At 41.0% G+C, this 24,710-nt stretch overlaps 2 protein-coding genes across 2 annotated transcripts; one reads left to right on the forward strand and one right to left on the reverse strand.

Annotated features, from left to right (window-relative positions):
• The first annotated feature begins 10,668 nt into the window (after window positions 1-10,668).
• coro1a (coronin, actin binding protein, 1A) lies at window positions 10,669-20,552 on the forward strand. The gene is made up of 11 exons (XM_076265683.1): window positions 10,669-10,797; window positions 12,133-12,336; window positions 16,308-16,430; window positions 16,989-17,118; window positions 17,654-17,835; window positions 18,145-18,264; window positions 18,376-18,480; window positions 18,872-19,017; window positions 19,135-19,192; window positions 19,366-19,575; window positions 19,734-20,552. Exons 2-11 carry the CDS (start codon window positions 12,139-12,141, stop codon window positions 19,824-19,826), a joined length of 1,365 nt encoding a protein of 454 aa, XP_076121798.1. The 5' UTR covers window positions 10,669-10,797; window positions 12,133-12,138; the 3' UTR covers window positions 19,827-20,552.
• On the reverse strand, window positions 20,509-24,153 carry cldni (claudin i). Its single transcript, XM_076265684.1, has 3 exons — window positions 24,041-24,153; window positions 22,498-22,630; window positions 20,509-22,008 (listed from the first exon to the last, which is right to left on the reverse strand). The coding sequence occupies exons 2-3, from the start codon at window positions 22,627-22,629 to the stop codon at window positions 21,499-21,501; spliced, it is 642 nt and encodes a 213-aa protein (XP_076121799.1). The 5' UTR covers window position 22,630; window positions 24,041-24,153; the 3' UTR covers window positions 20,509-21,498.
• Between the last annotated feature and the right edge of the window lie 557 nt (window positions 24,154-24,710).

Here is a 24,710-nt window from a genome sequence, read left to right on the forward strand (position 1 = left end):
TTATCATCCAGCAAGTGGTAACATGCACTGAATTAGACCTCTCTATCTCAGATGTCACCCTGTCGCAGACTATGCACCATATCTACTGTTCTCTTAACACACACTGAGCACTGAGATACATGACGCTCACATAATGCACTATGAATGCCCTCCACACACACACACACACACATACACACTCATGCACTCCCGCTAACAAAGTACTTCACAGGGGTCTTTGGATATACTTGAGTTCTGAATTGCTTTGTTTATTTGTTTTTTTATTTTGTCCCAATATTTTATTCGTCGTCCATATTTGTGCTCTTTTTGTCGCCATTGTCTTCTTCCTCTCCTTTCTGTGTGTTATCAAAAGACAAGGGACTTCATTCATTGGTTTGTAATAGTATTTTATGTGAAGTTTACACCTGAGATCCTGGTATGACGGCCTTGTAATTCATGTATTTTTTTTATTAATGGGGCACCTTAAAGTTTAATCGCTAAGGTGTCCAAACTATTTATTTTCTTGCAAATTCTACTTGCTAGTATTAACTATGTCATTATATTTAATGTGATGTTTAGTCATCACAGATTTGTAATTTTATGGGACTGATAGTGGATAGCACATAGACTCCACCAGTCACCACCATCTTACTCCAGAGCAGCCTGTCACAAGATGATATGGCACTCCTCTTCAAATCAGCGTTTTTTACAAACCTTTCACCCCAATTAACTGCGTAACCTTGGATCCGGGTCAAAAGTAATTATGTAAAGGGAAACAATCTGGGAAACTGTTTCATTCCTCTTTGCGTTGAATCACTGTGGCACTTCAAGTGCTGAAAATGGGGCCGTATAGAGAGGGAGGGGAGAGTGTGTGTGTGGAAGGGAGGGGTCTTACATGGGGTCTTACATGCAGTATATGTCTTAAGAGTAATGTCTGTCATGCACTTCTAAAACCTTTCTATGCAGAATGATGTGCCATCTCTGAAAGATGAAAAAATATTGTTTCAGCACCAAATTGGTGCCCAATGTTTTATCTGTCGTTGCTTTATGATGTCATACATTTCAATTTTATTGCAGTCGAAGTGCATTGCAACGCTAGACACTATCAACAGCTACTCCACTTTGCCAATAACGAAGGAATGATAAGGAAGTAGGCTGTCAAGTTGTCATATATATCATTGAACTCATATCAACATAGTCGATTCTATGAAACACTAACAGGGTAATCCACTTTCATGTTACCAGGTTTAGTCAATTACTGCTTCACAATTGAAGGCTTGATGAGAGATCTCATAGGAGCTCTGAAAAACTTTGTGGTGATCAAACATTTGGGAACTTCCTCTTTGTGGTAGACAAGCTACGGCAAGCACCGTCATAGGGTGGGGCTCAAAACACTTGTGTGAGTTTCAGTTCACTGTATATGGCAATATCATCTGTATTCAAACTGCACAACTTCAGTCTAGCCACTTAAGAACATAAAAGCAGCATCCTTTGAGCTGTTATGCTGACTGAACTATTGTTTTAAGCATCGATCCGATCAGGAAATAAAATGCACCTTGGTCATGCTGCATGCACTGAAGAGTGTCTTTAGGCACAGCAAACCTATGAATGAGGTCCCTTTTCTTTCTTTTTTCTTTATCTTTTTTTATTATGAGATGCTAATATTAGAAATCCCAAATGGCACTTTCAGGTCATGATTGTCATGTAATAGTTGTTTAACCATTATAATGAATTCCATTATTTTTATTTCATTTGTTGAGAGTATACAATGTGTTCCTTTTATTGTATTGTTTTTTATAATATGTAAATTAATTGTATTTATTGTCAACAAGTTGAAAGACTTTTCAAGAATTTTCATTATTGAAAACGGTCATAGACTTCTCAATGTAGGGGATCTATGTCCACACTGTTGGTACATGTTCTCGTGTAAGAGTGATTCACTCACTCGTATCTGTTCCGCATTTGTTGACGCACACAACTCCCTTCACTCTTCCTGTTTCACAAATTGCCAAACACACCTACTATACCCCTTCAAACACACACAGCCACACATAGATGCACACACTCACCCACCCACACGCACACACACACACCTATAGCCCTAGAGTGTAGCACCCCTGCAAAAGTCCCGACTGTACGAATTTCTTCTTCAACCTATACTCTTACTCCTCAAACAAGTCTGACCTCATGATAGACTCTTTAACTCCAGCCCTCAGGGACGCTATGCTAGTCTCTGTGTGGCCTACCAGTGCTGACACCCCTGAGCTGACACCAGGCGGAAACAAGCGCACAGAGGTGCGACGTCATGTAACTAATGCATGCTAGTAGCTCAACAGACAAAAGAAGATAACAGATCCCTTGAATTAAAAACATAAAGAGAAAAAAAAGGAGAAATATCTATAATGTATACGTATATTTACACCCCAAATTTTTAAATACTTGCCTGATGCCAGCCTAATGCTAGTGCATTGTAGGATATAACATGTAGGACGACCCACTCTTGTGAAGAGCTCCACAAAGCTTCAGATCTGCTCATATGGGGAAAAAGGGAAAAAAAACGATTACAACTGAGGAACAACAGAGGCAATACAACTGTATCAAATAAACTGCACTGTTTTATTTATTTTTTACTAAAAGGGCTTTGGATCAAAGTGAATACCAATAACAAGACATATTTAAAGTCCGTATAAATACTGTACATACTTGTATGTATATATAAATGATATATGCATACAGTGCAAGATATATATATATAAATATGCTGAATTGTTTTTGTATGTATGTATATCTATATGACATATCTGAAGTGAGGGTAGTGTAAATGAAAGCATGGGTGTTGGGTGGGTGGGGTGTTTGGGGGGGGGGGGGGGGGTTCTAACCCTTTTCTAAAGGGAAACTCGAGGCTCTATCTGTGGTCCAGGCTGAGCTCTTTGTGAAAAAACACCATGCTGTATTACCGGAAGTGTTCCCTTGAGTGGCAAAACCCTTATTAGCCCTTATGTGCCATGTCATTTTTATTTTCCAAGGCACTGTTCATTTTAAGCCGGATTAAAGAGACAAGATGTTACAAAGAAAAGTTTGAAGAGTATGTGTGAACCCTTCCTCAAATACAAAATTTGGTTCCCCTGTTGTGTAGTGCAATTTGGTTTTTGCCTTTTTATTTGGTTAAATACAGATCCTCAAGTATGTGTTGAAATATTTTATTCATTTATTTGGACAACAATTTTGGCCGCTGTTGTTTAGAATTACACAAATATGCACTCTAATGGCTCTGCTGAGCAAGTCTGACTATTCTGTAAAAGAAAATGCTTAGTGATGTCTGCAAAAGTTGAAATGAACCATTTCCTGTTTTGGTTGCCATGCCAATGCATATTGTGTACCACAAAGTGTGAAGATACAGAAAGCCTGCTCAAGCGGGATGGAGAGAGAGAAATGGCCAAAGCCTTACATGGCATTATGAACACCATATCAAATAATTTAACAACATTTGGGTAAAACAATCTAATGATAACTAATGATCACTTCATGATCAAATCATTATGTCTCATCTCAATGGCTGGGCCTTCTCTTGCATCAGCACCTACAATATACTCATTCTAAGACAGATCTAAGCATAGTTATTTGAAACAACCCCCCCCCCCCCATCTCTTAATATGGAATGAAGTGTCTCAATAGTGTGTCCCCCCCACCCCCCCTTTGCCATTCAGGGTTGACCTTGGCTCAGGGCGCCATGTCACCGCATGTCTGCAAATCATCCCTTTAAGACCTGCGCTGAGCCCTGAGCCACTGGTTGTTCAGCTGCTGTGCTTACCCAGTTAAGCAAAGCAGGCAGCCACCCATCCTCATGTCAGAGGTGAAGGTCTGAGAGTGAAGCTGAGGTGTGGGGTGGGGTGGGGGGGGTGGTGTTGGTGTGTGAAAACTGCAGAATATGAAGTATGGGCATCTTGGGTAACTTTACTTTGGTAAGACTTCAGTCCATTGCGTCTGTGTTTGACACTGAGTGCTCAACTTTGAACAGTAATGGGGGCCTCACCAGGCGCGTAACTGAAGCATTAATTTGTGTTGCATCTGCTGCAACACTTACTTTCACTATAATCAATGGAACTGGCTACACCAGACGTGATAGAGGCACGTATGTAAAAAAAATAGACCGGTCTTCTAAAAAAATTTTCACGTGAACAGAACGCTTCTGTTACCCGCCCGGTGTAGCCCCCCTGTTAGACAGATAAGTAAACCTGTCACAGTGGAATGGCTGTGCCTGCATTCAGAACATCCACTTATCCCCTACACAGTCAACTATATTGTGAATAACTATTCACTGTATAGTGTACTATGTAGTGAATGTGTGGAAGCTCAGAACACAGGCCTCATTTGGATCATTGGGATATGCAAAGCAGAAGCAACATAGAAGAAGAGAAAAAGAGAGGATAAGCTGTAGTCCTATGAGGGGCCATGGACTGAAGGGGGCATGTTGAAAGTTACACTGTAGCACACAGTCACCAGCCCATAGCTCAGAGGAGGTGGAAGTTAAATTAATCATTGTCTTTGTATAATATCCTGTTCTCTGTATACAATAACTACATGTATGAAACTACTAACAAAAATATGACAACTGTCTTCTTTTTTAGTATGCAGGTGCTGGATAGCCTGTTCATGATTATTTATACAGGAGTAACTGTTAGTTATTCTTAATACTTTCATTATGGATGTTATTAATACTGTAATTCAGAAAAAGACTGGTACAGAAAATTGTACCAATTAACTCATGTACAGACAATGAGACTGCCCGTCTTTCGTGGGGTAAAAGGGACCTTTCCTGAGTCTGTCTCCATGTGTGTTTCTGTGTCTGTCCTATGTTGTCATGTTTGTCACCTTTGAAGCATCTGAAATGATATGGCTCCATCTAGTGGTGATATTTGTGCACAGTGATTGTTTCTATCAAATGCGATTGTAAGACCGGATTGTAAGCACACACTTGACATACCAGTCTGCAGTGGCATGTGTATTTGATCTAACCAAGTATACACACACACACACACATCTCTCACTCTGTCTCTCTCTCTCTCTTTCTCTCTCTCTCTCTCACACACACACACACAGGTTGACCATCTCAGAACAACAACAGTTTTCTTTACATTTCTTTTTAATTGTGTATGGTTGAACCAAATTACTTTATGACAGTTTTCATACAGGGAATGTACTGTAATTTGTATCTTTTGTTCTTCTCATTGCTGGTGTGTGTGTTTGCTTTTCGTTTCTCCGTCCAATTGTATTCACCGTACGAGCGTTGTATGTAATAAGTGTGTACTAATCTTGTCTTGTCCGTCAGTGTGTCTGTCCATCTGTCAGGTTGATCTCAGACAGACCCCTCCACCCCCCAGTCTCCTGCAATGATTGTGCAATAAACTGAAGTCTATATTTTTAAACATGGTTTTTGGTCTCTTTTGTGTGTGTGTACGTGTCTGTGTCTGTATGTCTGTGTTTGTGGGGGTGTTTTTTATCTTCAAAATACTGAAGATTGACAGCTTGAAAGTACTGAAAGGCTGGCAAATGTACCTATTCCATAGTTCCACAGACTTTTTTGTGATATACTTTCTTCCACTAGGTGTCTCTACACGGATACAAATATCATAATAACTGTGTGTCCTGTCCAATGGTCGGTTATATTTGTCCAATGCTTGAATGCATGGATGATCATATGATTAGTGTAAGGATGTCTTATTTCTGAAATAATTCAATTTAAAGAACTTTATTTTTCTATTAGGAACTTCATGTGTGAAAAGCGCCAGTACATACATACATACATACATACATATATACAGTTAAGAAGAAAATTATTCATACCCTTGGCAAATATTGATTTAATGTGGATTTTCTCAATATGTTTGTTCTGACTGAAAATGACACTGCAACATGCCAAAAGGTTGCAAGACAATGTGGTAAAAACATGGAATCAGAAAAAGCGTTTCATCTTTTTTTACATTTTTTAAAAAAAATGGTGCGTCCAAAATGATTCATACCCTCTTCTAAATAATTAATGGAAAGATCTTTATTTGCCATCACAGCTCTCAAAATGGTTCTTATAATACCTGCCAAGCCTCTCCATGTCTCCACAATGATTCTAGACTGCATCTTTTTAGCAGCAATCCGGGATTCGGGGTTCCTGACAGGAACAATTATTTGCCATCACTATTTCTTTGTGCCCACTTTTTTGACCGATTGAGGTCTGGACTCTGGCTGTGCCACTTTAAAATGTTGATATTGTTCTCTGTTAACCATTTCTTGCCTTGTTTGGCTTTATGTTTTGGATCATTGTGTGGTTTAATGGTCCAATGCCGCCTATTTGGGCAGACTGCCTGATCTTTTCCTCCAAAAATCTTAAAGTAGCCCCTTGTTGTAGTGTTACCATTTACTTTGAGAAGGTCACGTCCTATTAGTCCTCTCTAAGGTGAGAGATCCGTACCTCTGGCCTGAAGGATTGGCTTTGTAGTGAGTGAGTGTTGTCCAAGGCTATTTGGGTTCCTTTTAATGTAGTCCTTCTGTTGTAAATACTAATAAGGGAATCCTGCTCCAATCAAGTGCATGGGGTAAAGCACCCTTTGGGGTAAAACGTCCCCCCCCCCCCCCCCCCCCATATTTCACAAACTAATCACTAAAGGAAGTAAAATGTTGTTGCTATTATTTCTATGCACTATGTTGACAATGGTGATGTACAAGTACTCACCATAAAATGGATGCGTGCTCTGCACTTCAAGAAAAGAGAAGCTTTACAGGATGTCATATGTGTGAATTGTGAGTTGTTTGGTAAGAATATAGACAGTACATCTTATTTACATAGTACATTATATTATTTATATACATATATTATACATTTATATAATACATTTTTCAGAATTTACATTAGTTTTTTGAAGCCATATTGTGCAGGATGAAACGCCCCTGGTGCCGTGGGGTAGGATAGCATTTCATGTTTAGCTTTTTGTTTCACAGCAATATCACATATTCCCTAAGGGCTGTTTTTTCCCCCACTCTAGCCTATAATTGTGTTTAATGCAGGGGTGGGCAACTAATTTCCCCAAGGGGCCACATGACAAACTGGGACTGTTGAGGAGGGCCGGACTCAAAATACCGAACTCAAGTCTGAACTCAATTCTGTTCAATTCTATTCTGTTCTTGTATAACATTAAGTAAATCATATGGTTTTGTTTACTAGTCGTAAGAACAGATGAAAATGTGAGGGAGACAAAGGAAAAACAGCAATAGGCCTATTTAATCTATGTCCAGTATTTAATCCTCATTCCTCAAAATGATTTTTTGACATTGACATTTTTTTCAGTTTTCAAAGACTGATATAAAAAAGTACTACAATATCTATATAATTAGGCTAGGTCATGAAAATGTGAAGGAGTCAGTACAACCGATAGGCCGTGCCACCATTTCATCAACACTCAGCAATATTTCATCATTAAATCATTACCATCATTAAATTAACTGTAGGCTATGTTTTTGCTTTAACTTTATGCACATAACTGTGATTGGTGAACTCGCTCTGTGTGTTGAGCCGGCTGCTTCAAGCAACCTGTGGGTAGTAGCATCATACTAGTTCGCTAACATAAGCTTTGCAAATAAACTCAGACATATTTTGGTTACAATTACGGGGTTATCCGATTGTAAACTGTCTATCTGCCAGTAACGTTTTGAAATGAACACTTCGTATCGCCAACGAGCAGCAGTAGGAGTTCGTTCTAACAACCTTTGCGGTGGTGAGCGACGCAGACATAAGAGACACAAAACTTTGAAAGGTTTACGCCGACGTAAAGGCAACTGCATTGTGTCGACGCAGAAGCATTTTTCTATTCACCAGCACATCAGTGAGGGTGTTTACGTCGCCGCATCCACGCACAAATGTATGGGCGTACAAATAGCAGTCGCTTTCAAAATAAAAACAACGATATTGATTTGCATGCATTATCTCTATGCTAGGCTCTTGACTATTGTTCTTTCACGGACCTTACGCGGGCCGGTCAGGGAAAGCCCACGGGCCGGATGTGGCCCGCGGGCCGTATGTTGCCCATGTATGGTTTAATGGGTTGCGATTTCAGTAATATTGGATAGTGCACCAAACCAGGCTGAGATATTAAAAGTGACTATGGACTCAATGAAACATATGCAGAAAGCTGTCAGTACTGATTGGCGGACCTGGAGTTTGCGCATTTTCCTCAGGAAGAAGAGGCATTGCTGACACTTTGCGTGAATTGCTTGTGTGTTTGGTTGGAATGGGAGGTTGCTTAGGTGAGTTTGCTAAGGTTACTTGTCTTGATGTAGGCTACACTTCCAACACACTTTGGCTCTGCTGAGACTGTTGAGGAGCAACCCCACAATACAACAAAATCTTACAGTCAGAGTCTGACATAACAAATGAGCATTACACTATTACTCATCACCTCAAATGTTGCCTTCACATGCAACACACAAATACTCACTAGCATGTAAGGTAGGATGCCCTGGATCTTTTTCCCTCTCCACTAGTACCAGGGTGGATAAATGCAACCAAGGTTAGGTCACACATTACCGTAATTTACAGTGATGTACCGTAATTACGGTAATTTATTACCGTAACTATTAGCCACAGCTTATACATTGATTTCTTCAGCTATTATGTTAATACACGGGGGGCAGTTAACATGGTTTTAATATGATTTTGTTTCTTTTAACTTGTATAAAACACTTTCCTGTGGCTTATACACAATGCGGCTAATACACAGGAAATTACTGTATGGGTTCTTATAAAACAGTAATGATCACTTTGGCCAGCTGCTTTCGAGGACGTTGCTCTCCCTTTGAGAGTGGTCACCTCTACACACCTGATGCAGGCTAAGACCTACCGATCTACCGATTCCCTGAGAGTGCAATGCATACCAATTAAAGGTGCTCTAAGCAATGCCATGCGTTTTTTAGGCTAAAACATTTTATGTCACTTACTGCAAACAGCACCTAGCTGTCTGTGTCCTGAATACACTGTAAAAAAAATGCGATCTCTGTGGACAGCCTCCAAGAACGGCAACAAAAACAACCTAGGCAGGGGGGCGCTGTGGCGCAACAGGCTACAGCGCTCATACCATGCACGGGTCCAAGTGCCCACGGGGACCCAGGTTTGAATCCGACCTGCAGTCATTTCCCAACCCCACCCCATCTCTGTCTCCCTCACTCGCTTCCTGTCTAGCTTCACTGTCCTATCCAAATAAAGGCCCAAAAAAAAAATGCCAAAAAATATATATACTTAAAAAAAAACCTAATAAAAAAAAACAGGGCAAACCTAGCCCATGAAAATATAACAAACTGTTCCAGCAAGACGAGATGCGCGTTTAGGAGAGTTTCAATTGCACGGGAGGGAGGGGGAGGAAGTAGCGAGCTAGCTCTCTGTTTTGTTTTAAAGTCAACAGAAGTGACGTTGGCCAACATCGCTTAGAGCACCTTTAAGTTGAACAACATATGTGACTGTATGCGTGCCTCTTCACTGACTTCAGGGGCACCGACCGCTTTTTTGTGATTTGGTTGAGGGTCTGATCCTTGGTTTACACTGGGTGGGGTAGCGGACCTTGCCAATACCCTCACAACTTCACCATTGGCACAACTTCAACTGTTTCCCATACAGCAGAAATGCACAGGAGAGTCTAGGCTATACTGTAAGTAAAAGAGAAGTAGCGATGCTAGGCCTAAACATTAACACAGATTGTAGGCTATGTGGGATAAAGAAACCTTTAAGACAATTCTTGCCAGTTTCCCCTTAACTCTTCCAAGTTTGTATCCCACCGGTGGCATATTTCGCCGACATTCATTTAAAACTGCTTCAAACAAGAGAATAACACCCAGAAACCTTGAATCTTCTACTTTTTAAATATTACTAATGGCCAACCCATTAGCAGGTGAGGGCTATTCATATGATATGGGCATGGTAAATCTGCAGTCATAATTGGATCATTATGTAGCAAGGAACAACCCATTTTAGTCATGGGGCTACAACATTCCAGGGACTTTGTCTTTCACAGGATGGACCACAGTGACAGTGGAGGGGGCTCACAGGTGTGCTAACACCTGCCTCATCAATATTCATTGTGTAGGGCCACTCACTGGATTTGGACAAAACAATTTACTCTGAAGTTCTAATAGTGAAACCACATAAAAATCTCTGAATGCACTATTGAATACACCAGTGTGTAGTCAACATCCATATGAGATTTAGAGCTCAAAGTATTTGCCTGAAATGTTTATAATGTGTTTCTCTGAGCACCTATGAAAATAGTTTTTTGATAAGTGTATGTTTACAAATATAGTTTTAACTAAAAAATATGTTTTATTACATTTATTTTACTGTCATGATTATTTTCTGGACATCCCCAACAATCCTAATATAAGTGTCACTTTTACATCAATGATTTTAGATAAGTGAAATATCTAAAAATGTCAAGGTTTTCAGACTACCTCAAAAGTGTCTGACCGGCCTCAGACTCTGAAGTGTTAACTCCAAAAACGTCCACAATCACAGCTTGTCGTAGAGTTCGAAATTTAGAACATGCCAACTGTCTTCCTGTCACTTATAGCTTGTTTTTGGTCACGCTCAAAGTCAGAGAAGAAAAGACACCTCCCATTTCCATCTTCATTTCAAGCTCTCACTTCCCCCATCACTTTTTGAGATCTTTCCGCCACTGTTCACTTTCGCTCACTCTAGTTTCTCTCCTTCAGCGGAACAGAGCCTCGACCCCTCAGATCCACCTCGAGCTGCTGTTGCGCCATCCCCTCCCCCACAGCAAATAACAGGTACAGCTGTCTTCTGCAATTCCAAACTGCCTTCAGTTTTAATACCTCCTTAAATGATAGATTTTTATTGCCAAGCCATTGCCTCTCTCTCTCTCTCTCTCTCTTCCTGTTGCTTGTGCTCATGTGTGGGAACATTCTCTGGCCTTTCCAATTAGGCTAAATGAATTAGTGCATGGCGCCAAACTGTTGAGATTGGTCAAAGCTGCAACAGTCATGGTCTGGACGATTAGTATTCTTACCCATCGATGATGTCTGAACTGTAAGAGGGGACGCCTGTGCAAGTTTGCATAGGAAGTGGCCCAACCTTAATGTCAACCTTTGTGTCACTTCAAAATTGTTTAAACAAAAACATAGGTTGTTTTGTGATTGGTGAGATATCGATTATATGACATGAACCCATTTTATTAATTGTATTTTGAATTTGGAAGAATATATCAGAATGTTTCAATTGTTTGCAGAAATGGCCGATTTCACCGTGGCAGCGAGATGTGTGGGCAAGTAGAGCTCACTGAAGGATGTGGTCTAACTGTCACCTTAGTGTCTCATCAGGTCAATGTCTCCTCTGAACTGTTCAGGCCATTAGTCTTTAGGCTATTTTACTAGACAAGGAAATGCAAGTTTCTATTCTTTCTGTGCTTTAAGCATAGCTGATTATTCTAATTAGGAGATTCTTCTAAATGTTCTTTTCAAATTACATTCAATTTTCTTATGTGTTGTGCATGCACCTGTTTGTGTGTTGTTGAGATGTGTTTATGCACCATTATGTTCATTCTGTGAGGAAAACCCTTCAATGCCTCAAAAGAGGCCCCAGACGAGAGGAAGTTACCCACCAAGCTAGTACCTTCCCTCTCTTTTGTTAAGTGTAGTGTTTCCTTCCCCAATTCATGAACAGTCTCTTTTGCTCAATTTATCTAGAGCTCCTGTCTTCGGGGGACTATATGCATACAAACATTCTGGGTTTCATTTATGTTTATCCACAGTGCTACATTCAAAGAAATAATTTACCATGCTATTCACTATTAAGTTCCATGTGTGCATGATCAGAGAGAGAGGGAGAAATGGCCACAGCCATACACCTATAAATACTTACCCGAGGTATCAAAGTAAAGTACCCACTCACCTTTACAGCACCATATGCACAACCTGTTGCACTTCACATGTTGGCTGACTAAGGCACGTTTTATTCAAGGTCTGGAAAACACCACTCCATTGCACACATCGCTCAGCAGTTTCATTCCAAATACACCTTGCAAACTTCCTCTAATACATTCACAGTGAGTGTCCACAGTGACTGTCTCCCACTTCAAATGCCAACCAATCTTTCATTCACTCCAGGTCATCATGTCCCAAAGGGTGGTCAGGGCCAGCAAGTTCCGCCACGTCTTCGGCAAGGCGTTGAAGGCAGACCAGTGCTATGATGACATCAGGATCTCCCAGATGACCTGGGACAGCAACTTCTGCACCGTCAACCCCAAGTTTGTGGCCATGATAGTGGATGCCAGTGGTGGAGGAGCATTCATTGTTCTTCCGCTGACCAAGGTTGGCCTATCATTAATGCAACTGTGTGTATGTGTGTGTGTGTGTGTGTGTGTGTGTGTGTGTGTGTGTGTGTGTGTGTGTGTTTGTGTATTTGATTTGTGTGTGTGTGTATGTGTGTGTGTGTGTTTGTCTGTTAAGAGTTAAGAGTCAAGCATCTCCACGTTGAATAGAGCAATGTCAACTGGTTGTTCTTTGAGGCTGATGCATTTGACGTCCAGGGACAAAATGGAAAAGATCGTAAGAACAAGATACAGACACCTGTATTTATTTGAGTCTGGAGGAAAGAAAGGATTGTCTCATGTATGACAGTATGCTTTCATCATAGTCAGATAATAGGTCCACAGGTATTAGTGCTGAAGAATCTGAATGCGCAAAGGAATTATGTAACTGTCTGTTGCAAGACAGTAGGTCTTGCTTCATAACTTTACTCTTCCTTGCCTGCCTGCTTTCTTCTTACAAGCTTACAAACAATGGGGAGTCAAGACTCATCCAATGGATGCCATGCTATTGATGATTAACGAGATAAGAAAAGCAGCATCAACCCCAGCATCTTATTAGACAGTTTCAATCAAGTGCTGATGTGGTTTGCTGTTTGTCACAAATTCAAATTTCAAAAGATATCATTACATGTCCAGGCGAAGAAGGAAGTTCCCCATTCGTTGTTTCGTTAGAGCAACGTCACTCTACCTCTTGCCCTGATCTCTTGTCACATCGTGTTTCTTTGCCATATTTGGAGTGCTTCTCTGTCAGTTCGTCTACACAGGATGTGGCAAGGGACTGATCGAAAGAAAGACACACACACACAAAAAATGACAAAAAGAATGACAGCTGCATGTTCTGAAGTCAAAAACTGCAATTTGAAATACCTCAAGCTTATCAGTAATGTTAACTTAAGCAGTAATATAATTTAAATAACAGATACATTTACTTAAACCCTGTATGCATAAAACATTATAGACATATTAATAAGGGGTTAGTAAATATTCATAATACCGCATACTTAATGATTGATTGATGAAATCATTACTAATCAAAGTGTTATGATGTTACAAGCACTAACAGATTGAAGTATCAGGATGTGTAATAAAGATTCTTTTACCTTTTGATAAGGGGCATTGATGACACCCTTTCCTTACATTAAATGCTGTTTAGTCACCAAATGCTCTTAATGGAGCAATTTGTGACTTCACTCAATCTTTTATAATACTAGATGTACCGCAGAGCGGTACAAAATATGACCGCCGCCCAGTCCAGCACATTTTTTCCACAAAAATAAATCACGCTGAAAGGCCTATATGATTCTAACTGTCTCACTAAATTGCATTATCCACACGTACTCAATTCTCACTGATATCTGCTAGACAACAAGTACCAAAACATGATTAGTTCATAGATTTCACATGTAAAATTCATTTTATACAACCCCACCTCCATCTTGCCTGTTCATAATTCTGAGAAATTCTTGAATTGTGTGCATGTGTGCATGTTCATGTTTATGTTGTGTGTGTGTGTGTGTGTGTGTGTGCGTGTGCGTGCGTGCGTGTGCGTGCGCTTGTGTGGGTGCCTGCGTATGTGCCTGTGCAAGCGTACATATGTCTACTGTGTGAGTATGTGTCATACGTATGATTACTGTGAATGTATGTGTGTGTGTGTGTATCTGTTTGTGCACATGTGTGTACATGAAATGGGTTAACATGACCCCTGGAGGCAAACATACGGAAAAAAATGGTCATCCTAGTCCCTACGGTTCTCAAGATATTCACAGAGAACTGTGTCTGCCCTACCCTCCTTTCGGGGGTCCAGTCCAGCGGGGGGGCTACAGATCAAAACGAAAAATGACGGTTCCATGCTATCCATGTGGGGGTACATGCCCACCAAGTTTTGTGTACCCCGGTCTTTCAGTGTCCCGGGAATCATTGTTGGTGTACGTCACTAAATTTACACATAAATTATTTTATTGTAAGGCCCCCCATGAACGAAAGTACACAAAACTTTGTGGCGCTATACATGAAATAAGTGGTAATGGGATGGGTTGACATGCCCCGTTAAGACCAACATACATAAAAAAGGTGGACCTCCTAGGCCCTACGGTTCTCGAGATATTCACAGAAAACTGTCTCCGGCCACCTACAGGCCAGTTGGTGTATAGTAACATAAATTAATTTATTGTGTGGCCCCCCATGAATGGAATTCCACAAAATTTGGCGTGCATACAGAGGGTGTCATAATGATCATACACTTCCAATTTCGTGCAGTTTTGACTATGTTAGGTCATAGATACCTTCAATTACAACACCTCATTTTTACTTTTTTGTGTTTAACTAGGTGGCGCTATACATGAAATGAGTGGTTATGGAATGGGATGACATGGCCCCTTGAGATCAACATACAAAAAAAACATGGTCCTCCTAAACCCTACGGTTCTCGAGATATTCACAGAAAACTGTGTCTGCCCTACCCTCCTTTCGGGGGGTCCAGTCCAGCGGGGTGGCTACAGATCAAAACGAAAAACGATGGTTCCATGCTATCCATGTGGGGTTACATGCCCACCAAGTTTCGTGTACCCCGGTCTTTCAGTGTCCCGGGACTCATTGACGGAAATTTGGGCATGCGAAAAAAATAAATAAATAAATAAATAAATAAATCTGACTAAACCTATATGACCGCCGCTTCGCTGCGCGGCGGTCATAAATATAATAGAAAATATAATAATATGATATATAATATATATAAACATAATTTGAGTCTAGCTTATACTACAGCATCATAACACTGTATGAGTGTCAGTCACTATGATTTTTATATTGCTTCATGGATACTGAATGAGTTAAAGCAAAGTGTTACTTTGACAGTCACTGCACATGCTTAATGTGTCATGTAAAGATTTGCACAGTAGATTAGGCACGGGAATTCTCAATCCTGTCTGTTGAATGTAGTCAAAAGAACAGATTTACTAATTATGAATTTACAAAAACCATGTTATGACCTCTTTACAAGAATGACTGCAAGTGTCAAAATGCACCCTTTCGCCCTTCAGAGGTTACACAAACTCTGCCTGTCTGTGTTGTTTGAGGGCAGAGCAGTCAATGGCACATTGATTCCCACTGAACAGTGGAGTGTGACTCATATGAGAGCACTGATGTTTTGCTTGGTTTTAAGAGTTGTCTTTGTTGTGATAATAAAACACAGATGCATGATATGTTTACCGGTACATATAAATGTCTCATGCGAAATATCACTGTTTTCACAGGCAGCTTAGAGGAATCTGCATGCTTCCTCAAACATATGAAAGTCAACACATTAGATTCATTTGTAAATAAATCTCACATTAAATTGCTTGTATTGACAAGGAAGTATCAGACGCCATTGTAATGCTGCCTTTATTACTACTCTACTGTTTCATATTCCTTTTTAGTGAGTGTGTAGAATTGGCCAGACAGGGCAGATGGATCCGGACAGAGGGGCATGGGGACTTTCTGCATTTAGAGTTTTTAGTGGGATCCCTGCCCCCCTGCCTTACAGTTTTCTCTACACTAACAGAGTTAGCGGCCATTAAGGGTAATTGGAGGCATAGCTACAAAATTGACATCAGCTGACTCAGTTCCTCTCATCTAACCCTGCAGAATCCCTCCTTCCTTCTTTCCGACTATCCATCTTTGAGTTGACCTATGACCAAATTTCTGCTCACTGTAAAATATTGAGTGTATTCTTTTATATGTTTGAAAAGTCATGTATTGCTAGATTGCTATATAGTAATGCATATAAAATAATCTTACCCTGCAAGAGATTATTCTGAGCATAGCATGATAGTACATGGCACATTTTAAGACCATGTATTGGCATATGTTTAAGACATGTATTTAGACATTTAGTGAAGGATCTGGTGGCCTGTTGTAACTAATGCAAATAACCCAACCCTTGTCCTTCCTCTTTCAGCCAGTCTTCATGTCCTTCTCTTTCCTCTTTTCCAGACTGGCCGCATTGACATGTCCTATCCCAATGTTTGTGGCCACACTGGACCAGTCCTGGATATTGAATGGTGTCCGCACAACGACAACATCATTGCTAGTGGCTCAGAAGACTGTAGTGTTATGGTGAGAGGTCATGACCTTTTACTCAATTTTCCCAGGCAGGGAGAAGCATGGGAGAAGTTATTGCTTTTATAGTTCACCCTGTTCTCATTCTCACCAGTTTGATTACGTGATCATTCATGTTGTATCCATGGGTATACCACCATGTTTTAATATGCTTGAGTCCAAGCTGACAAAAAAATCATACAGTTTCATTCAATACTTAGAAATCACTGTTCTGACAGCCAAGTAATTTCTGTTCCGGTTAAAGAAACAGCTATAGGTTTACTTTTGTAATTATTATCTCACATTTTTTTGTTGTGGTCAAAATCTGCGGAACAAAGCATGTTGTAGACAAATACATCTGTTTCTGAGCAACTCTATGTTCTATGTCTTAATACACTGACCACTTGCACTCTCCAAATGAAGCTTTCGGTTCACTTCCTGTGCACTCACATGAGGGTTGTTTGCGACATATCTGATCTGAGGGCTGTCTGTGACATATGTGGTCTCCAGCGAGTGGTGCTGCTGCAGTTGTGTATTGTAGACATGCATTAAGACTGCAGAGTTTGTGTGTCGCAGATCTGGGAGATTCCCGACAGCGGCCTGGTCTCATCCATGACCACACCGCTGGTGAAACTCGAGGGCCACTCCAAGCGTGTGGGCATCCTCAGCTGGCACCCCACCGCCCACAATGTGCTGATGAGTGCAGGTAACACACACACACACACACACACACACACACACACACACACGCAAACACATTGTTTACATTATTTCTATCTATCTGACACTCTTTTCCAGAGCGACTTTTAGTGAGCATCCTGCCACCCCGCCCACAAACACACACACAGACTCATGCATGTACACAGTCATGCATGCAGACACACGTAGAATCATATATACATACTGTACATTTCTACACTCTATGGTACCCACGTGGACACAGTGCCACAGTAAATATTGGTCACTTCCCAAATGTTGGGAATATGGCACCATCTAGTGAGCAACTCTCTCATATCGACTGCAACATGAATACTCTATACCTCATTCTATATCCTGCCTTTCTTGGCTGCTTTATCTTTACCCATGACCTTTGCATGGGCTCCCAGTTTGATACAGAATTGAATTCAAAGTTGTACGTGCTGTCTGTAAGTCACTAAAAGGTCTGGCCCCTAAATATAATGTGCCTGAACTTGAATTTGCTGCTGACCATCTCTGCTCCACCTCTGTTCCACTATGTCCAGGCTGTGATAATGTGGTGATCCTGTGGAATGTGGCCCGCGGAGAGGCGGTTGTGCGGATGGACACCCAGCACACGGACGTCATCTACAGCGCCTGCTGGAACAGGGACGGCACACAGATCCTCACCTCCTGCAAGGACAAGATGATCCGTGTGCTTGACCCCCGCAAGGCCACCGTCATCTCTGTATGGGCACCTCAACTCTGCTCTCTTCCTCTCTCCATCCTGTCTCTCATTCCCTAATTCTAGTCCTCTGCTGCTCCCACTATCTAGTGATGTTCCAGTGAATGACATGCAGTATGTTTTATATTGCATACAAAACAGCACATGCACACAGTTTGGTGTACGTGTTGTTTTGGCTAAAGAACGAGATAGCTGTTTAGTGTAAACAATGCCTAAAAGAACATGATAGTCAAAGTCATCATATAGTCAAATATGACATGCATCCGATCAGGCATGCCAGTTGTTTTAAATGCATGTCCCTTGCTCCCTCAGGAGAAGGATAAGCCGCATGAGGGCTCCAGACCTGTCAGGGCCATATATGTAAACGATGGGAAGATCTTGACCACTGGTTTCAGCCGAATGAGCGAACGACAAGTGGCTCTGTGGGACCCGGTGAGTACCTTATAAGGCCCTAAAAGACCCTATATGAGTCTAGTGTGTATTTGTGTGTGTGTACTTACGCACATGATACAGTAACCCTGGCGATGGGTGTTTTATTTTCAGAGTAATTTCTCGGAAGCCCTCACCCTTCAGGAGCTGGACACAAGCAGTGGAGTGCTTCTGCCTTTCTTTGACCCTGACACCGGCGTTGTGTATCTGTGTGGAAAGGTCAGGAGTCCAACTGTTACGCATGTTCTACACACACACACACACACACACACACACACACACACACACACACACACAATCACTTAAACAGCCCAGTCCAAATGCTAAGCAGGCCATTGACTAATCCCATGCATTAGATGAGAGAAAAGGATGTTTCCAAGCGTGTTTGTAAGCATATCTGATCTACAGATTACAGCTACCCAACAGCTTTGCTGCAGCACACACGGCCCTTCCTCCTCTCTGTGCTTGTGACCTGCACTAGTTTCATTTTGCATCCCTGCGATGTATATTAAACTAGCATACACTACATAGTGGCATATATTGCTCACTTATTCTTTTGCCATTGTTGATAATTGGATCTTCTGGGTTTGGTTGGGGTCTGGGTTTGCAGGGAGACAGTAGCATCCGCTACTTTGAGGTGACTGACGAGGCTCCCTATGTCCACTACCTCTCCATGTACAGCAGCAAAGAGAGCCAGAAGGGCATGGGCTACATGCCCAAAAGAGGTCTGGAGGTCAACAAATGCGAGATTGCCAGGTAAAGATACAGACACATGGTTTTATTTCATTATATTCCAAAACTCACGTTTAAGTTTGTATTATGCTAAATATTTTATATTCTCTATCTGTCTATCCTCTCTATCCTTTTTTTCAGATTCTATAAGCTTCATGAGCGGAAATGTGAACCCATCGTTATGACTGTTCCCCGCAAGGTACATCTGCTAAAGTGACATTTTGAACCACACAGTAAATTATGTCTTTTTGCAGCCATAGTGCTGTTATTCGGTTTGTCACCTGGCTCATTATGAAGAATTCATAAGAATTCAATTTGCTTTCCCCTCCCTCGTGTTTCTTGTTTCACAAACACATTTTTCTTCCTACTCAGTCGGATTTGTTCCAAGAGGATCTGTTTCCCGACACCATTGGTCCAGAACCCTCTGTGGAAGCCGATGATTGGTTTAATGGCAAGGATGGCCAGCCAATCTTGATTTCCTTGAAGGATGGGTATGTGGCCAGCAAGCCCAAGGAGTTCAAAGTGATCAAGAGCCTGATGGCAACCACAGTTTCCACCTCCTCCAATTCTGGAAGTGACTCGGTAAGAACACTCCGGTGTAATTCATAATTCTGCCTTGTACTGAAGGTCTGTGTTTCTTTGGTGACCATCGGAAATTCAGAGAGTCAATAAACTCTATTGGTTCATGGCTTCATGTGACATTGATCTCTCTCTCTCTCTCTCTCACTTCTCTCTTATAGGGAGTTCAGGCCCTGCAGGCTGAGGTGAAAGAGCTGAAGGCCACGATCGAAGAGCTCACCAAAAGAGTGAGCGAGTTGGAGAGTAAAAACTAAAGTGAAGGAGGAAGAATGGGCATATAACTGGGGCATATGGGAGAGGCCCAAGGAAGGGAATAGGAAGAAATATTTTGTTATATGTCAGTGGTTCTCAAACTTTTTGCATCACTCCCCCACTTTGGAGGTGGGGAATTTTCACGCCCCACCTGACCCCATCACCCCGGCAAAATAAGAATGTTAAAATATTATTTTCGCATTTTGGCTCCATGTAACATTTCCCGTTTTGGTCCACTGGATCAAATGTTATTTTAATCAATAAGCCTGTTTATGCCTCCTATGTTTGTGTTTGGCTATTTTGTTTTGAATATATGATATTCCTCCTCAAAAAAGAAAGGCATTATTAAAGATAGGCACAAAAAACAAATTTCCTCCTGTTCATCGCGCCCCACCTGTCATGTCTATATTCCCCACTGGTGGGGCCTTCCCCACACTTTGAGAACCACTGGATTAAGTGAAGGTTAAAAATGAAAAGTAAAGATGTAAATGCAGTGTGATATGTAGGACAAAATGGAATTGCTCCCTATAAATGCGATAGTGGAGATGTTCTGAAGAGTCTTCCTTTTTTTCTAATATATGCGTTACATCAGAATACATTTTGTAACTATTTTGGACTTTTTGTCAGATTGAATTCATTGTTTCCAATACATGCGTATGTTTGCAAACAAAACATGAGAGATAGTTTGTTTAGAGACATTTTTAATTAAAATTGTTGTATTTGCCTAATTTTACATTGAGTTCTTTCATGGTCAAAATTGTTTTTACAAGCATTGATTTAACTAAACTACAACCTAACATCAAAGTAAAAAAAAATGGTACAGCTCATGGACTACCACTAATACTGTTTTGCTATGATTCTATCAATGGTTTTATACTGGTATTTACTATTTTACAACACAACACATTTTTGAACATTAATGGGCACACGTCAGATCAGATTACTGAATAGCTGCCAAATTAAATGGACATTGGTAGCAGGTAACTGTAAATTACTTTCATCAATGGATGGATGTATTAAACTTGAAATGTTTTTGACTACTGAGGAAAAAATACCTGAGGCAGATACCTGAGCTAGTATGATACTCGACCTCAGCTTGCATATACCATTGCCCCATTTTGTCCAATTTCATCTAGCTATTGATACAATACAATACAGATTAGTAACACCCACCACCCTGCAGAGAGACATGCATTCATACAATTCATATTTCCTATTAACATTATTTGTCGGGATATGTGTTGATATAGGTTGTCCACAAATGGAGTCTGTTTTCAGCACTAGTTGTGATGACTGTACACTAATACAGAAAAAAAACAGCCTTTCACATTAGCTTTGAAAAGCAGTTCTTCCCATCTGTATCCCCAATCTCCATTCAGAACATGAATATAATATAATTATGAATATGATGGACCTCTTGAGATAATTCTGGTTTAGCAATTCATAGCTTTGAGTATGTAAACGCCCCTGATTTTGCTTATGTGCTCAGAAATGAATGTATATTTTTTGACCTCCTCTGTCCTTGAAAGTATCTGCTCTACTTCCTCATTCACTGATCTGATTTCCCTAGACGAGAACCTCCCTTGACATCAAACGCAGAAATAAAACATTCACACACAAAACACTAAACATAACTTCACTCCCTCAGCTGATTGACACTCATAGGCGGAGACTCTAGACATAGTTGGGTGCAGAGACACCAGAGGCACCATTACTGCGGTACTTGGCGGTGCCCCCGGAGCTGGAGCCTCCGGACGGGCGGCTGAAGCAGCAGAGGAGGCCCCCGGCCAGCAGCAGCAGAACGCTTCCGGCCCATCCCACAAAGATACAGGCACCCAGCTCCCTCTTCTGCTGCGCGTTGACCAAGGGATTGTTGAACTCGGTGATGGTGTTGTGGGCCGACCAGCTGACAGGGATGATCAGGAGGAAGCCGCTGACCAAAATCATGATCCCCGCTACCAGGCACATCTTAGGCTTAGCGTCCGTGTTCTGTACACAGGTGGTAAAGTCGGAGCCGGCCAAGAGGATGAGCAGGGCCAGGAAGAGGACCAGGCCGCTGATGATGGTCATGGCGCGTGCAGCCTGCAGGTCACCGCTCAGGATGAGCATGGAGTCATACTGCTTGCACTGCTGCTGGCCTGTGCTCTGCGACACACATGTCATCCAGATGCCCTCATTCGTAGACTGTTGGGAGGAAATTTTAAGCATGTAAATTACAATTTGTTAGCAGTGTGCACATTGTTGTTGTGCAGATTGACAGATGAAGAGGCCTGCATTTTATTTTGTATAGGTTGGAATCAGTGTTGTTTCATAGTGTACTTTCATTTGTCACAATCAGCAACTAATAATATTAGAGCAGCAACTATTAATCGATTAGTTGTCGTCTATTAAATTAATCGTCAACTATTTTGGCAATTGTTAATAGGTTTGTGTAATTTAAAGAAATAACCTCAAAATTTTCAGATTCCACTGCCTTAAACTTCAATATTTTCTCCTTGACTTACTCCTCTGTAACAGTAAACTAAATATATTTGGCGTGTGGACTAATGTAGGCAATTGAGGACATATTCTTCTACTTGGACAAATTGTTCAATAAAATAATTGATTGATCAGTAAACTATCAAAATAATGATTAGTTGCAGGAAAAATAATATAATTTCTTAGGTACTCTACCTGGGCAGTCACAATGTTGCTTCCCACAAAGGATGACACCTTCCATTTCGGTACAATGCAGGTAACAATCCCACCAATGAGGCCCAGGATACTCAAGGCCACACACACAATCTGTACACCAGAGGAACCCATGCTAAGAGAGAGAGAGAGAGAGAGAGAGCGCAAGAAAGGTTTACGACAAAGTTTACATAAGAAACTGATGTCAACCTTCAAGTCATGCCAACATAGAAACAATATACATAGAATTACTTTCCTTTAAATGCAACAAATCTTGAATTTATTTTTCACATTGCACACTTAAACAAACCATTCTGAGAGATTTCAAAATCTACAGTACACATTGTACACATTTTCCAAGAAAGGCCGATATGCAAAGGCACATTCATGAATGTTGCGAGGATGCAACGGCATACAATTTGCCCGTGACAGGCCTGTACATGAATCAGTAGCCAGGAGCCACTCTTACACATAAAGTCCCCCCAAACCAAAGCTTATGTCTCCCTCATGTCAGGACAGGCCCAGTTGCTCCATCATCTGCTGTTTTTGCTCAATGATAGCCACTCCCAGAAGTCTACTACTCAGGATCAACACAACTAAACCTATTTTATGCGAGAAGCCACTGTGATCTCTAGGCCCTGAGCCCCTCTCAGAACCTCCCTTGTAATCCAATTTCATCTAAAAAAACTCAAGCAATGGCAGAGACATGGAACAACTAGATCCCACATTAATAGACAGAATCCATGTACATTTTAGGTGCCCACTTGGTTAAGTACCCTGAATCATTCAGAAAAGTCACAAAAACTCTGACAATTTCCTGCGCTCCTGTAACTTCTGCATGATTCATTCATTCAACAGCCAGGTGGGATACTGACCCTCTCAACACAAATGTACATTCAAGTCCTCATTTGCTTTCATGGAGTGGTAAGTGCACTCCATGCATTAGGCCAGAGAGATTTGGAGGCAGGAGGTGAGTGGGCACAGTCATTTGGTCCAATGACTAACAGCGATTGTTGCTGTTTTTAGACAATGGCGAGCTGCTTGATAGTTTTCTGTATGACTAATACTCTCAAGGATTCTGGTCCATCTGTGATTTTGAAAGCAATTATTAATTTGTATGCCAGTCTTTTAAAACTGTCTGAGATTTGTGAACACTCCAACCTTACATGAATATCAATGCAGTGAACTTGAGATGTGACTAAATTAAAACTGTGAATAATACTTTTCCGTGATGGAATCACTATTTCTCCAAAGGTAAACAAAGTTAAATATGTCAAAACTAAAAGCGATCAAAGCAATATGCAAACTCTGCTTTGTGTCCTTGACAAAATTACTATTATTGCCTTTGATTGCAGGTGTCTAATTGCATATGACGTGACTAGTTTTCAGAAATTGTTATCGCAGGAGAAGTTGTATATAGCATATTGTACAATTTATCACACATTTGTCGAGAATGGTATTACTTTCTCAGCGTGTTTTCAGTTACAGAAAACAGAAAAGAAAAGAAAGAAAGAAAGAAAGAAAGAAACTTAAAATGATTTGTTACCTCTAATAACTGCCGCTCTTTTCTTGTTTTGATTCCGAAGTTATCTGAACTATTTAAGACTTGATCAGTTCTGAAGATGTTGTGTGCAAGGCGGTTGTTTTAAAGGAAGCTAGATACTGGGTGTGGTCTCACAGAGACGAAGAGTGGAGAGACGAAGAGTGGAGAGAAATATGTGGTCACCGGGCAAGACCAAACCTGTCCCATTCCTCTCTTACGCCTTCTTTGTGGATATCAAAAACTTGGATTTTCCAGGTTATATTTGAACTTTCTTTAATCATAATGGTGTCTTTTACACTCTCTGGAACGTCTCATGCTGCATCCAGTGGTGGCAATACATTTCAGTAACAAAAATGTATTGAAAATGTAGGCCCATAATATGTCTGTCAGATGGAAATCCCTCATAATGTGTCTATCAGATGGAAGTTTGGGAGATACATAACAAAATGTAAGGGACCTATTCCACAGATTTTGTTACATGAATTGTGACTAGTTTTAGAAGATAGCAGTTTGTTCCAGGACATTTACATTTGTTTCCCACAGTTCCCCCATCATTTATGGCTCATATGAGATGCTATTAGTCATGGCCTCAGGTCCTCCACTCCTACACATCCCAGCATCCACATTCCGTATCAACCCCCCCCCCCCCCCCCCCTGTACAGTTTCGGCAAAT

This window comes from Alosa pseudoharengus, unplaced genomic scaffold (assembly GCF_046254945.1).
Source record: "Alosa pseudoharengus isolate Yale_2024_CS ecotype anadromous, Long Island Sound unplaced genomic scaffold, YU_APseudo_1.1 YU_APseudo_1.1_scf_4, whole genome shotgun sequence".
In the NCBI taxonomy this organism is placed as follows: Eukaryota; Metazoa; Chordata; class Actinopteri; order Clupeiformes; family Clupeidae; genus Alosa; species Alosa pseudoharengus.

Excerpts from the sequence above, each read along its gene's own strand:
- coro1a (XM_076265683.1), top strand. The coding sequence starts at position 12,139 with ATGTCCCAAAGGGTGGTCAGGGCCAGCAAGTTCCGCCACGTCTTCGGC. Across the intron at positions 17,119-17,653 it reads CAATGTGCTGATGAGTGCAG|GCTGTGATAATGTGGTGATC; the intron begins GTAACACACACA and ends CACTATGTCCAG. Across the intron at positions 19,193-19,365 it reads TTATGACTGTTCCCCGCAAG|TCGGATTTGTTCCAAGAGGA; the intron begins GTACATCTGCTA and ends CTTCCTACTCAG.
- cldni (XM_076265684.1), bottom strand. The coding sequence starts at position 22,629 with ATGGGTTCCTCTGGTGTACAGATTGTGTGTGTGGCCTTGAGTATCCTG. Across the intron at positions 22,009-22,497 it reads GCAACATTGTGACTGCCCAG|TCTACGAATGAGGGCATCTG; the intron begins GTAGAGTACCTA and ends TCCTCCCAACAG.